The sequence below is a fragment of the Bactrocera tryoni genome, chromosome 4, assembly GCF_016617805.1.
Source record: "Bactrocera tryoni isolate S06 chromosome 4, CSIRO_BtryS06_freeze2, whole genome shotgun sequence".
Lineage (NCBI taxonomy): Eukaryota > Metazoa > Arthropoda > Insecta > Diptera > Tephritidae > Bactrocera > Bactrocera tryoni.
Window position 1 is genome coordinate 23,514,454 of NC_052502.1, and position 15,231 is coordinate 23,529,684.

The 15,231-nt window shown below is 38.1% G+C and overlaps 2 protein-coding genes and 1 long non-coding RNA gene across 3 annotated transcripts in view; 1 reads left to right on the forward strand and 2 right to left on the reverse strand.

The window, feature by feature from the left end:
- LOC120776079 overlaps positions 1 to 12,229 on the reverse strand; it is a 119,552-nt gene extending 107,323 nt beyond the window's left edge. The window contains exon 1 of the long non-coding RNA XR_005705382.1: positions 12,104 to 12,229. This is a non-coding gene — a long non-coding RNA (uncharacterized LOC120776079). The remainder of the gene's footprint in view (positions 1 to 12,103) is intronic.
- LOC120773727 (netrin-A-like) overlaps positions 1 to 15,231 on the forward strand; it is a 610,257-nt gene that overhangs the window by 331,386 nt on the left and 263,640 nt on the right. The window lies entirely within an intron of this gene.
- Positions 5,638 to 9,743, reverse strand: LOC120776077 (gamma-butyrobetaine dioxygenase). The gene is made up of 5 exons (XM_040106546.1): positions 9,440 to 9,743; positions 9,159 to 9,375; positions 7,531 to 7,657; positions 7,163 to 7,471; positions 5,638 to 6,564 (listed from the first exon to the last, which is right to left on the reverse strand). Exons 1-5 carry the CDS (start codon positions 9,713 to 9,715, stop codon positions 6,219 to 6,221), a joined length of 1,275 nt encoding a protein of 424 aa, XP_039962480.1. The 5' UTR covers positions 9,716 to 9,743; the 3' UTR covers positions 5,638 to 6,218.

Below are 15,231 nucleotides of genomic sequence, written 5' to 3' on the forward strand. Positions count from 1 at the left end.
CATAAAATTTAAGGTTTAAAACTAACTTATATACAAAGAAAAAGTTTTCCCAGCAAGCTAGTTTTCATGTGATAGATGGAAAATACGTCTCCAGTGTTTTAGATGTGTCTACGCTCCGAGTCATAACATCGACTTGGACCACTAACTTATTGCAGCCAAGATACGCACCCGCCTCTGTGCAGCAAAAAACGCACGTTAGCAAACACAAGAGGAAGGTTCGACCTCGAGAGGATGCAATAACAACAGATAACCGAACGATTTTCTACACGACTTGTACACCTGCTCTTTGAGAGCATTGTTCAGCAACTCGGTATAAAAGAACTGTGGGACGGCATTTCAAGCTCTTTACGTACAGCTGAAACCGAAATCATTGGTTTTCGGAAAATGTAAAAGAACAGCTGGTACGATGAGGATCGTTATGGCGAATTGGAACAAAGTAGACTGCCTACCTCACAGCGTTTCAATCGAATGGGATAGATACCGAGAGCTGAAGAGGGAAGCAAGACGCAATTGCAGACAAAAAAAAAGAGAGAGCCCGAAATGCGTGAGTATGAAGAGCTTGACAAGCTGGCCGACAGCGGTAATGCTCGAAAATTCTACAAAAAATGCGACTACTAACAGAAGGTTTCAAGACCGGTGATCTAGTAACCCATGCCCAACCGATGACGATGGAGTAGACGTGCCATTGCCCGACCGCGAAGAAGTTCGAATAGCAATTTCCCTTCTGAAGAACAACAATGCGGCAGGGGCCGATAGGTTGCCGGCCGAGCTGTTCAAATACGGCGGCGAAGAACTATAAGGAGCATGCATTAGCTTCTTTCTAAAATATGGTCGGACGAAAGCATACCCAACGATTGGAATTTAAGTATGCTCTGCCCAATCCACAAAAAGGTAAACCCCACAATCTGCACCAACTACCAAGCGTATTGTGTGAAAGATTAAAGCCCACCGTCAACAAACTGATTGGTCCTTATCAGTGTGGCTTTTGACCTGGAATATCAGCAACCACCTCTCCGTCGATCCAAGCTGCATTCGACTGCATGAATAGAAGCCGCTTTTACGCCGCGATGTCCGAATTTGGTATCCCCGCAAAACTAATAAGGCTGTGTAATCTGTCGTTGAGGAAAACCAAAAGCTCCGACTGGCGCGCTGTTGCTAACTCGGTTATAATCGCGTAAGCGGTGTTTAAGCCAGTAAAGAAGAATAAATAAATTTTCAAAGCTTTTAAGTATAGTAATTTTTTAAGTAAAAAATGTTTCCCTGAGAAATATTTTATGCTTATCAATATTGAGATTGCTCACAGCGCTTTTTAAAATTAACCTAGAGGTATTGCTCTGAAAGATTGTTTTATGCCCTGAAGAGAGTATTTAGGTTTTCCACGAAATTTTAAACGCTCAAAAGGAAACGTTGCAGAATATATGTATGTGGAATTATCAGATTGGCGAGCTGAGTCCATTCAGTCATGTCTATTTGTCTTACGATCTGTCCGGTCTAAGTTTATGAGATATCGGTCTGAATTTTCGCAAGCGGCCTTTTGTTCTCAAGAAGTTGCTTTTCTGTTAAAACAGACGATATCAGACCACTATAGCATATAGCTGCCTAAAAAGCATATCTTTATTTGGAAAACTGTTTCATATGATGAAATATCTTCAAGAAATTGCTCAGAGCGCTACATTATAGTATATAGCTGCCTTACAAACTGACCGATTACAATCCAGTTCTTATATGGAAACATGTATGAAAGATATTATATCTTCGTTGCAACCGAACTTAACGCTTTTTCTAGTTTAACTCTGTATATATTAACCCATAAATTTGATTCATAAGTTTTTTTTTGGCTGACCCTAATACTCATGTTCATACACGCATACCATAAAAATACATATCTTCGCCAGCAAAGCAAATGCATAAAATGTTTATATTAAAAGTTCTCTACTCAAAGCCAAGCACACATTTTTTATATTTTGTATATATCTGTGGAAGTCTCAGTTATTTTTGCACCTAATTGCCCTCAAAAGCGTGCAACTTTACGACTTGAAAATACATTAAAAGTCCATTAAGCAAAACTTTTCGTATTATTTCAACTTAAATGCATACCATTTGGTTTAACTGTACATTTTGGTTAAGAAAAAAGCAAGAAAGTAGAAGAAGAAAATCATAACAGTGCTAACTGGTTTTTGCATCTCAGATAAAATGTAAATACTCTGCAAAGAGTTCATTCGGTTCGGTTTCATTCTATGAAAATATAAAAAATTAGGTTAGATGAGAGAGAGAGATTTAGAGAATTTTAAAATACTGGAAATTTTGGCTCACAAAAAACAAAAATATAAATTATTTTTAAATGGAAACTAAACAACAGATAAAAATCGATATCAAATAATGTTGACTGACTGACTGCCAATGAGCCATAAAGGATTTACACGCTGTGAACTAAAATATTCAGTTTTTGGAAACCACAAATCCCTAACTGGGCGCCCAAAGCAATAAGTTCAACTCACCACACCTTCTAAGATATTTGACAAAGTGTTGGGAAATGCAGAAATAGTACCGTTCATAAGTACAAAAGACTCCTTGCAAGAGCTTTATATAACAGTTATAGTGATTCGATCTGAACAAGATGAAGATATCTCGTCAACTGAAAAAGTTTTCCATATAATCACTTGAAACCGAATGCTCAGTTTATACAACAGCTACATATGTATATGTGGCATTGGTCCATATTCAAAATTTCAGATCGATATCTCAAAAATGACGAACTACCTCGCGATTATGCAGACAGACGGACATGGCTGAATTTTATAGGAATCCGACATTTCCTTTAAGCTTTTATAAAGAAAGTGATTTAAAAGCCATAGTTTCTTACAAGTTAGCAAACTAAATCTCTCAACACAAAAACTAAATAATAAAATAATCATGTATATAGGGTAGAGAAGAAAATACCACCTTAATCAAACTAGAAAATAATATTGGGTGAATGAATATCGCTGACAAATGTATGCTCCTCCGATAACCGGATCAACTACATCAAGCACGAAAGTTAGGAATCAACTAGAGAATGATTAGGCTTTCCACCAGACTTTTCAGAAAAAATCAGAAAATGGGTGTCCCAAAATTAAAGCACAATTGAAAATTTCCGCTATTTTGTAGTAAAGAGTTGCCAAACCTAAAAATAAATACAAATCGATAGCTGAGATTCCAGGCTTAGTAAAAATGTGGAGTTACATGATAGAACAACGTGTCTTTATTATTGAACAATCTTTGAATTTCATCGAAAATAAGACTGATTAAACCGTCACCGGAAAGTTTTAGAAATTGGACGATAATGATGCAAATATGTGGCTTCAAGGAGACGCTGCCATATGCCCTATAGCCCGTGAAACACTTCATTTGTTGCATGAGACATTTCCAGGTCGTGTACTGTCTCGCTTTTGGGATCAGAATTGATCGTCTATTTGATTTAACACCACTAGATTTCTTTTCATGCGGCTATTTAATATTACAGGTCTATTGCAAAAAGCCCACAAATAGCAGTGTTTAAAGGAGAAGATTCACTGTTTCATCTATGAAATTCAGCCATATTTATGCGGAATAGGCATGGAAGCTTCGACAAAGGAATGCATATGTGTATGGAAGGCCGAGAAAACATTTACTCGATGTCTTATTCTATAAATAGCCTATGTATTTAAAGAATCGATAAAAAAAAATTACAATCGAAAGGCTAAAAACTTTGTTTTCTACTTAATTCCAAACTTGTGTTAATTTTGGGACACCTTTTATATAGTTTATCAATTCACCAGTTTCCATAGAATCAAACCTTTATGATTTAAAAATACGTCACGAATCGTTTTGGTTTACAATAAATTAAATTAAATCTGCTTCGATTGTATATTTTGCATATAGTTAAGCATAAGGGTTACACACTTCTTACTACTTACACCAGAGTAAAAAGAAATTTATATGGTTTTCTTTTCCAAAATAAATACGGAAACCCACCTACCGAAAGCCAATGGAAAGGGTTCAGAAGCTTGCTGCGCTATGAATAATGGGAACTTTGAAACAACTTCAACGGCGGCTCTTGAACTTGTACTAAATCTGCCAACTATAGACCAGTTCGCTGAAAGCTGCACAGAAAAAAACATATAGAACCTTCGGACATAGCTCGGCGGTTATTGGCGGTTTGGCAAACACCGACTACATGAACCCACTTTTCAACTGGGAATGAAAGTTTAAAGTAAACATAGAAAAAGATGCCTGGCGGGATGTTAGCTACGCGCATTTCTCTAAACATCTATATGGATGGCTCAAAAATAGACGATAAAGTTGGCGAGGAAATACTGTCCAGAGTTATGCATAAGCTTTTAAATTTGTCGGACCAGTGCAATATATTTCAAGGTGAGGTCTTTGCTAAAGACGCTGATCTGGCCTCTAATGCACCTGCAGGAAATTCCAGAGTCAACATTTACGAGACAGCCAAGCAGCAATCTAGCCAGCATCCTCGCATATCAGCCAGAAGAGTTTTGGGAACAACAGGACAGCAGTGGAAAGTGTTGCCAGAAACAAGCAACTTCACTTCTACTAGATGTCAGGCCAAAAAGGCATCGGGGGCAATGAAATAGTGGACGAAATTGCCAAGAATGGTGTACGGATAACACCCAAAAACGTGATCAAAATTAGGAAACCCATGGATTGTCGATACGACGATCTGAACAAAAGCATGTTAAAGAAAATCCAAGCTTCGATGGAACAGAATACCCTCGTGCAAAAGGCGTGTGCAAAACGGTAGATCGAAAGTATACAAAATTTCCATTGGCACCCGATAGAAGAGACTTTAGGAACATAATGGGAATATTTACTGGTCATCGTCCAGTGGTGACATACGCCCGCAAGATGGGGCTGACAGATCGAGAAGACTGCTGGAAATATCTAAAGCAAGGCACCAGGGAAACAGTGCATTAGAAAACTACGCTCTAAGCATGTGCGTCCCCATGGTACGATACACTGGAGGAGGTATCGAAAATGAGACTACAGAGTCCGTTAAAATGGGGGTCAAGCTCAGGCATCTTAAAGGATGATCCTCACGGATCTAGTAACTGAACTCCATCGCAATAGTATCACAAAAAGCCAAGACTGGTATATATATGTACGTAGCTCATTGGCCTACCAGATTAACTTAAATAATCTTCTTTCAAAGTATATCATCAATAGTATTGGAGAGTGGTGAATCGAACAAATGATGGAATCGTTTCTGAGAGTAATTTTTGGTCTAAAACGTATAAAACAAAATTTAGAAACATTGCGGATGTCGATTATATTTTTTTAAAGAGGTATTAATATACTCTCTTGTATCAATTAAACTTTCTTTTACCTGGCTTTTAGCTTGAAAAAATAGCGAGCAAAGAATCGAAAACGGCTGTTAAATACGAGTATATTAAATACTATTTAATTTAAAATAGGTATGAGATTTAAAATTTGTTTTGTATTCCGTCAGAAAATATTCTAAAGTGCACTTTACAAATCGGACACATCACATTTGATATGAAGAACAAGATATGATTAGTCAAAAAATCAAGAAAAAACTTATTTTAAATATTTCAAAAAATAATAAGAATTAGTTAAAAGAAAACAACACATAAAACATTCTTACTAATACAAATCGATAATTTTATTGCCTAAAAGTACCCTTGTTTTTACAATTACAATCAAATTTAGAATAATTACAGGGAATGTAAAGTGCCATCACTCAGCGTTAACGCCTTAAATTGATAATAAGTCAAGTGTGAAAGCAAGTAAATTATCCGCTTTAATGTCACCACAACTTCCGGTCGCCTGCTGCGCGCCACTTTATTAAAAATCAATAAAACTCGAAAAGACATGCAAACACAACAGCAACAACTACGGAGCAAAGCGCCAAGCCAAAGAGGAATCGAAAAATAATGAAGGCACTGTTGGCAGCAGAAAAAAAGTTGATAATAGAAAGCATTGCACCACAAGAACCGTTATAGGACGAGAGAGGCTGCAGCAGCAATTCCTGTTTCTGGTGCTGCTGCGCCGGTTGTTGCCCGCTCCTTGACAGTTGCGCGCTGAAGGAGTTAGTGTGCCAATTGTCGCCTTCGTCGTACACGTCAACGTTGTGGTTTTGCCAACAGCAGTTAGGCCGCCAGCTGCCATGACTTTTTATATATAAAAATATGTAATGCATTTTGTTGTTGTTGGTGGTGCTACTGCTGCAGCGCGCTGCCAACATTGAGGCTTTCCGCCTGTGCGCTCTTCAATACGCGCAGCTTCGAATAGATGATGTCCCAGTCGAGGTAGGCGCCCACAATGTACCGTACATTCTGCTCGGAGTCATCGTACCCGGTGCGACCGTGCAGCAGACGAATATTATTGAAAGTCAAAACGTCGCCGGGTTTCGTTTTAAATGCAAAAGCGTCGCGGCGCGCCAAACGCACAAACTTGGCGTAGGCCTGGTACCAGGGTATGACGGCGCGCAGCGGCACGGAGAAATGACTGTCGCGCTGCGGAATGCTGTGATTTATACGCGTGTAATTTCCGTCACTGTCTAAACTGTAAAAAGAAGCAGAGGAAAGTTGAATAAAACGAGGAAAAAAGAGTAGATAGCGGATGCTGCGAGAGCGGCTGCGGTGCGCGGTGGCAAGTGTCAACGGCGCGTTAGGAAGGCGCAAAAAGACAAAAAAAAACAACACGAAAAAAAAAATTAATAGAAAATGAGTTGTAAATGAAGCGACAACGCCGGCGACAGGCAAAACGTACAAAACAAGTTGCTGCGCCTCGAAACTGAGGCTATAAATAAGATTGAAAATCGATTTTCATTGCATACACCCAGGCGGCACACAACGCGCTGCAATATTACATATAAAATATGTATGTGCGCGCAATGCAAATGCAACTGCAAAACCCCACAGCGACAGGCAAGTGCGCGTAAGTGGCAGCGACACTCAATTTTCTTCGTCCGCTTAAGAGTTGCCCTGGGAATTGACGCCTTGCCTGCTAGACAAATAAATTAAATGCCACCACTGTGGCCGCATTGATTTCGTAGAAGCAACCGTGCGGCTCCTTGCACCGCATCTTACCGCCGACATAACTCTTTTCGAGAATTCATTTTAAATGCAGCAACTAGAGAACAACACTCCTCCCCACTCACCATATCACCGGCGCGCGCCAGATATTGTGAAAACTCCGCCCATCCTCACTGCCGATATCATTCCAATCGACCTGCGTCTCCGTTAGTATACGGTAATCCGCTGGGTGTTCGTCGCGCAAGCGATCGGCTATGTGAAATCCGTCGACTAACAGATTACTGCCGCCAACTGACTGCGACTGCACCACGCAGTGCAATATATTCACGCTCGGCTTGTATTCATAGTAGGGTAGGTCCGTGTGCAGCGGCAGCGGATCGGAGAGGTAGGCGTAGTTCTTAGCGCCTGGTTTCGCCTGCACAATGAACTCTTCGCTGTTGTGGCAGAAATTTTAAAATATTTTATTTAAAATTTATTAAAGTGTACCGCTTACCCGTAGGTGGTGCGTCGTATAAAACCCACACGGTCGGCTAATTGACGTACAACCGTGTTTTCCAGTGGCGCGTCTTCGATGATGACCACACCGCGTACTGCTAGTGCCTCAAGCCATTGTTGTAGAGCTGTAAAGGAAAGCTTTTTCGTATGAGAAATTGTAATGATGTCTGATGATAACAATATTCCCACGATATAACCGAAATATGACAGATTTATAACCGAAACATCGTTTCATTAATTTTTTTTTTAATCTGCTTTTCTAAGACGCATCACTCCAAGTTCTCTTACCCCTTAGATACTCAAAGCTTTCATACAATTATCATTAACAAAATTATCCCTGAAAACAATCATAGGACTACAAAAATGAGACAGACAGATTCGAAGAGAAAATAATGAAAGCTATGGAACTGGAATCCTGTGCTCAACAAGTGGATCAGGTTACAACTTTTTTATCCTTGATACTCAAAAGAATTCATCGTTTTTGGAAATATTGAATATATTGGTTATATTTATGGATGAAGAGATAAGTTTCGTTATAGTCGAAGGAGTGTAGACTCTCATCCTCTTACATCTAAATTTAAACTTATTTTTTTTTTATTCGACTCTGGATCAGATGTCACATAGCTTTGGAGATAAACTCCATTATCCGTTTCGAATTATAGAAGTTTTCAAATAATATTAAAATGTGGGCTTGACTACGATGTTAGCCGAGCTCAGCAAGCACTGGTCAGCAAACAGCACATGTGTGGTTCTGAAAGCTTTCTGACCCCGAGTGCAAGCTGAAAGGTCCATTAAACTTCTAGCTCTCAGTAAGACTCATGTCGCTGCAAAGATTTTGGCGGGTGCAACTTATAAAAGTTGCATGGTGAAAGATGAGGTTTCCACCTCCAGAAACTTTTTCAGTAAAAACTAAGGCTGAAGCACCTCAGTTGTCATACTTTTTATGAGCTCGGAGAATTAGCTGCAATTTATGACAGGCTCTAAGCCTTTTGTAGATATGGATCGTTTTGATCCATATCTGGGAGTTCTGCGCAATTGGGTTTTTTCGTGACCTCAACAGTTATTAGCCTATTTAACCTACCTAATCCAACCTGACACTACTACTTCGAACATAATTAAGCCTGATATCAACGTCTTCATCTATAAGTTGAAAAAATTCAATCTTAAATCTTAATTTGAAGCACTTTCCAAATGTCAGTTGTCAAATAATGATTTCTATCTAATGATACTAATCATATTAGACTTTAAGCTTCGTGTCTGATTTGTGCAGGATGAGATCCAACGAACGAAACTTAGTTTTCTTCTCTTCTTTGGTAAGCCTGATGGAGTTCTATAAGAACTTTTATCAAAAATGCACTCGATAGTCGACTTATTTCATCATCGTTTTGAAGTCGCTTAAGAAAGATCACGATCGACGCAGCTTTATGAGACGCTTTTTATTTCAGAAATTAACGCAGTTTGCGGTTTTGTAGTCTCTTTCAAATTAATGACCTATAAGACTATCATTTCAACCATTCTATGTAAGTTATATCTGTATAACTATTATTTTGTGACATATTTCAGCAATTTCTGCATTCCCGGCTAGAAAAATTTGGCAACCCAACCACTCCAACTTCCCCCACTTACCCTCATCTGTTTGCATCACATCTTGAAATTTGAAAGTTTCCGTGATTTCTTTGAACTGCTGACCGGCCCAATGTTTTGGTTTTGGCCGATAAAATCCATTCAAATACCGTTGTCTGCGCTCATCACTGAATTCACGCTCGCGCAGCCACTTCAGATCATAAGTGGAAGTATGCTGATCACTCCACTTAATCACAACTTGCTCAGCAACCGAATCAACCTAATTAAATAAAGAGAAATCTATGCCATTCAACAGTATAAATTAGCATACTAATTAAACTTACCTGAACATCGAGAGCCACCACTTCAGTACCGAAGCGATCCCAATCGATGCGACGCGACTTTGAGCTGTGATGGTAGCACTGCTCACAGTAGCAGTTGTCACGTAGCCACACACTCGGAAATTTCATAATTGCATTATCACACGATTTATGCCGTTGCACTAAAACATATTTACCCTCCTCCACGGAGGCGCTCAAATAACGACGCACTACTTTTTGTAAATGCGAAACGGAACTGCGCGCGACACGCGTCAACGCACAGAAAGCGGGTGCGATCATTTTCTAGTAAAACGAAGCGCACCGTTTGACGATCACAACGAGACTAAAATAGAAGCGGAGAGAGCACAATAGTGTGCCTCCAGCTGCCGGGCGACAAGTGATAATGTGGAGCGCAAGCGATTGGACTTTGTTAGTTGACGTCAGCATAGCTGAGAGGACGTTGGCACTGAGCACGCTATCGCTTGGTCCACATCGCGGAGATTAGACGCTATTGAATATTAGCCGTGCATGTAAAGTCTTTACAGATTGCTAACCGTTAATTGTTATCTGCGTGTGGCGTGAGAATAGTACGCTTCGTTTAATCTTTGTATAAACAAATCATTAAGAATCTTGTTATCTATAAAACATTTGCATCTTCGCTAATCGCGGTATAATGTTTCCGATTAATCTAAAATATTTTTTGAGATTAATTTTATAAAATAAAAGCAAAGGGCCCACAAATGTAGCACGTAGCTGCCGCTTTAAATTCGTAGAAGTGTTAATTGCTAGTCAAAACAAATCTTTTAGAAGAGATGAGTTCACTAAGTTGGTTAGAGCTTTCCAATTAATACACCTCCACTTTTAAATGAGATCGTTATCAGTTTAGTATTGGTCTTACTTTCGAAGACGTTTTTTTGTATTTTGTCAATAGATGTCGTTGCAGTGGTATATCTCCAGTCCTACCAATCACATACCTTATAGTGTTGGAAAGGTGAGATTTAAAAGAAATTAAGTTCGGGAAAGTTGAAAAAAAGTTACAGCTGTTCAAAAATTAGTGAAAATAATGAAGAAATTCGCTATATTTTGATATATTTGTATAACAATGGGAAGAATGCCACGCAAGCCACCAACGAAGTCTGTGAAGTTTGCGGAGACGATGCTGTATCAGTTCGTATAGCGTAACAATAGTTCGCTTGCTTCCGTTCTGGAAATTTCGATGTGAAAGGTGCATCTCGCTCTAGTCGACCTATCGCTAAGAAAGTCGAAGTAATTATGGAAAATATTGGCCAGGAACGTCACATAAGCAGCCATGACATCGCTAAGGAACTTAACATTCAACATCAAACGGTTTTGAACCATTTAAAAAAGACTGGCTACAAAAATAAGCTCGATGTTTGGGTACCACATGAATTGTCTGTGAAAAATTTAATGAACCGAATTAACATTTGCGATTCTTTGCTGAAACAAAATGGAATCGAACCGTTTCTGAAGCGAGTGGTAACAGTAGATGAAACGTGGATCAAATACGACAATGATGTGCGAAAAAGAACACGGTCCAAACGTGTTAAAGCTCAACAAATAGTCGCAAAGCCAGGATTGGCACCTCGAAAGGTTATGCTGAATGTTTGGTGGGATTGGAAAGGAATCATTCACTATGAGCAGCTCTAACTGATGAGATTGAAGCAAGCAATCGAAAAAATTGGCAAGAACTGATCAACAGAAATGGCTTCCTCTCCTATCTGGACAACGCTAGACCACATACATTTTTGATGACTCGGCAAAAACTGGGAGAGCTTGGCTGGGAAGTTTTGATGCATCCCTCATATAGCTCTGATCTTGCACCATCGGTCTACCATTATTTTCGGTCAAAGCAGAATTCCCTTAATGGAGTAAAGTTGTCTTCAAGAGAAGCCTGTGAAAATTACTTGTCGCAGTTTTTCGCAGAGAAACCAGAAAAGTTTTACACTAATAGAATAATGTCTCTAGCGAAAAGTTCATTATAAATACGAAAAGACTTTTTCGATCCAATATATTGTCTGCATATATCTAAAAGCAACGTTCGCAAGAAGAATAAGTAATCGGTACCTTATTAGAAATGGTGATGGTGAATACACGGAACTGAGTTAAAAAACATGTGCCACCTGTCATGATTGTTGAGAATATGCTGGTTAACAGATAGTCAAAAATTTAATGAAAATATAAATGTTTAAAAGCTAGAATCACCTGACGGTTAACATTGTCATAATTTTTTCCAACATTATCGGAATATTGTCACCAATAACGTTCAGATTCCCAGACTGATTGTAATAATTATTAGTGAATTATTTAAATAAATTTAAGACATGTAATTCTTCCACGGAGCCCATAAGGAACAACTTTTCGTTGAGGTCATTAACAGTACCTATCAAGAGCGCGAATCTAAACTAGTTAAATAACTAAATAATTTTTACTTAAATAATAGAGTCTATAACGCACAAGGCAGTGGTTTCAGAGATCAAGAAATTATATTAAAGATAGATAACTCCAAGAAGATAACTTAATTACATCATACTTTGGTATAATATACTACTTATAGATATTTAGTATGAAAATGTAATATGTTTATTGCCACTCCTAAGATAAAAGATTACACTGCCACAATTTGTAAAGGATTTTAGATTAATATTTTTTTGTTTTGCTAGGACTTACCCATTTTGTAAAAGCATCCGCTCCAATTATATTTGAAAACACTTTTTTCCCACAATTTAATTTCACTTTATGCACTTACTTCACTTTCACTTTATCACACTTTTCACTTCACATCAACCAAATAGCACTTTCTGAAATGAAAATAAAAATATATATTGTATATATGCAAATACATTCAAATTTTTTTTTGTCAAAGAGCAAAACTAAAATGGCTCGATACTTCTAGAGATTTGTTTACATATTATACTAGAGAACCTGTCCACGCTTTACTCTGGTTGATACATAGATTGTACACATTTTGAATACATGCTTCTGATTTGAAAGAATTTTGTTATGTTTGAATTGTATTGACTTTTAACATAAAGAGTTAAGATGTATCATTATGTCCGTCTCCTGGTTCTAAGCTACTTCCCCACCAATTTTCAACCAAATCGGTACAGCCGTTCTTGAGTTATAAATTGTGTAGCTAACACAACTTTCTTTTATATATATAGATATACCGCTACATGCTCGAATTAGCAAACGAAAGCGTAAAAAATATTGGGTCTAATCATTGAATCCTTTTCGACCGAAAAACTTGCCGATTCGATCAAAACAAATGGCAAATGGAAATCACTGGAACAGTATCGAAAAGAAAATTTTCGAAATAGTTGAACTCCCTTACCAGCTCTATAAAATACGGTCCGTGGCTAAAAGATGGCGTTAATTTAGAATTTAATGAACCTTAAAATCGAAACTTTTTGTCGAAATCTATTCGCTGGTGAGTGAATTGCGGAAATGTAAAAAATAGGGCATTTGCGCCCTAAATTATATTTAAATGTGTATTTTAGAGATAAGATTAAAACCACATACTTAAGAGATGTGCATAAAAATGGAATAAGTATCACGAAAAATTATCATGTGTTTATATTACAGCTTTGGGCCGATTTTAAATTTGCAGCTCAAATTCAATTCTTGGAAAAGGGGGTACCCACCCCCTCAGCTCATTAACTTTAACCACTCGAAAAGGAGATATACAAAGGAGGCAGTAGGCATATATCTGTTGAAGGACTAAGAGGCATTAAAAGTAAATAAGAGACCAATTGACGCAATTTATTCCTAATACAAAATTTATAATTTTTCAAGCATGGCCAAGCAAATTATCACAGATACTGTTGTGATCCTGTACACATTCTATTCTCTCCGTATAGCTGGTGATAAAAGAGTTTACGTTAAAGCATCGACGGCATCAATAACCGAATTCGATTTTGACACGGATTCAACGATTAGATCCATTATACATATCACAATGGTCCATTTTGTGAAGCTTACTTGTTAGAACTTTAATCTATATCTCAGTTATATCTTAACTGGATCCGAGTATGAAAACGTACTTTTCAAGTAGAAAATAAAATATGGCAATGGATTTAGGTGTTTAGCTTTGTATTGAGACGCCTCAAAATAAAACTTTGGGCTCTAGGCAACTCCTTTTTAGTTTCACTGTTTTACGCCTGTGAACAATTCAAAACAATTGGTCTATGTAAAAAAGTAAACCACTTTGTTCCCTCTATCTTACCTCTAATGTTTTCTCGAAGATAGAGACGAGATCTTGAAAATTCGAGAAAGTAGGTTAGGATCTTTTAACGCTAGGGCACCTAATTAAAATTTCTGCATATACACTCGTGGCCACGCAAAGCTTATCTTAATTTTTCCGCTTTTCTAGTTTGACTTCTGAACAGCTAAGGTTTTTGGGATGCGAAACATCAGCGGATCTTTTTGAATAGTTTCATAAAAGGAGCTCAGAGAACGTATAACACAATATATCGTATACATACATTGTACTAAAAAGGTACCGGGAAATTGAAAAAAATGCCCGGTTAAATAATATTTAAAAAAACGACATCACTGGTGAGTCCGTTCGAATGATTATGGTGGATATTTTAGGTATTAAACGCTTTAAAGCTGATTGTTTTTTTTCAAAAAGAGTATCGTAAATAGGTATCTTTGAACTACCTTAATCGTGCGAATACCGATTTCACATTCAGGGAGAGCATTATAACCGCCGGTAAGTATGGGCTTATGAGTTTGCATGCAAACAAGACAACAATCACCCGAAAGAAGAGGAAAAAACGAGCCGAAACCAGAAAAACCACGCCAAAGCTGCAGAAAAATCAAGTTGATGCCTATTTTTTTTCCATATTCGTGTATTGGTGCATCATGAGTTCTATTCATCGTATTAAGGCGTTTGCTTGAGAACATCCGTCGAAAATGGCCGAAATTGTGGAGAAACAATTCAAGGATTTTACACGATGATAATGCACCATCGCATCGAGCCACGATTGTGACCGAATTCAAAGCCAAAATCGCAATGAATACAATCGATAAGCCAACGTATTCCCTAGATTTGGCTCCGTGTGATTTTTTCTTGTTCGTAAAGCTAAAATTGCCACTCCGTGCAACTCGTTTTCAGTCAATCGAAAAGATAAAACAATCGCTGAAGGACCTGAAGGCCATCCCAAAAGTGAAAAATGGTTCGAGGACTGGAAAAATCGTGGCATAACTGGATTACATCTGGTGGAAATGACTGTGAACGCGACAAAATAAATATTGATGAATAACTAACTATTACATCTTGGTAGTTGAGGATTTTTTTGTGGAATTCAAACGTGAAATCTTAAATAAAATTTAAAAGGCATATCTTTACACTCAACACCCATTTGGCGCTATCCTGAAAGTGATCTATAAAGCAATAACTGTCAGCGTGTTATTTCCTTAAGTACTCGCATCACATTTTACACGACGTTCAGTCGCGGCGTGCGAACGTAATAAATATGAGCTAGCGAGCCCAACTCTGCAACTGACAACAAAATCAACTGCTGCAACAGCAAAGCACGAGACACATTTCCGCGAGTGGAAGAATTTCTTTTATAATTTCATATTTTCTTTTTATTTTTTTTTTATTACGCGAAAAATGCGCACATTTTATTTGTTTCAAACGGCATGTGAGCGAGCGCCTTCATGTATGCAATGGCATGTGCGCAGAAATGCATGCACGCACACACACACACGGCTGCTCACAAGCGTTGATATGAATTTCATGTGTGCGCAGTCACTTAGAAATCAGTCAGTCAAATACACAGTTAGCTACC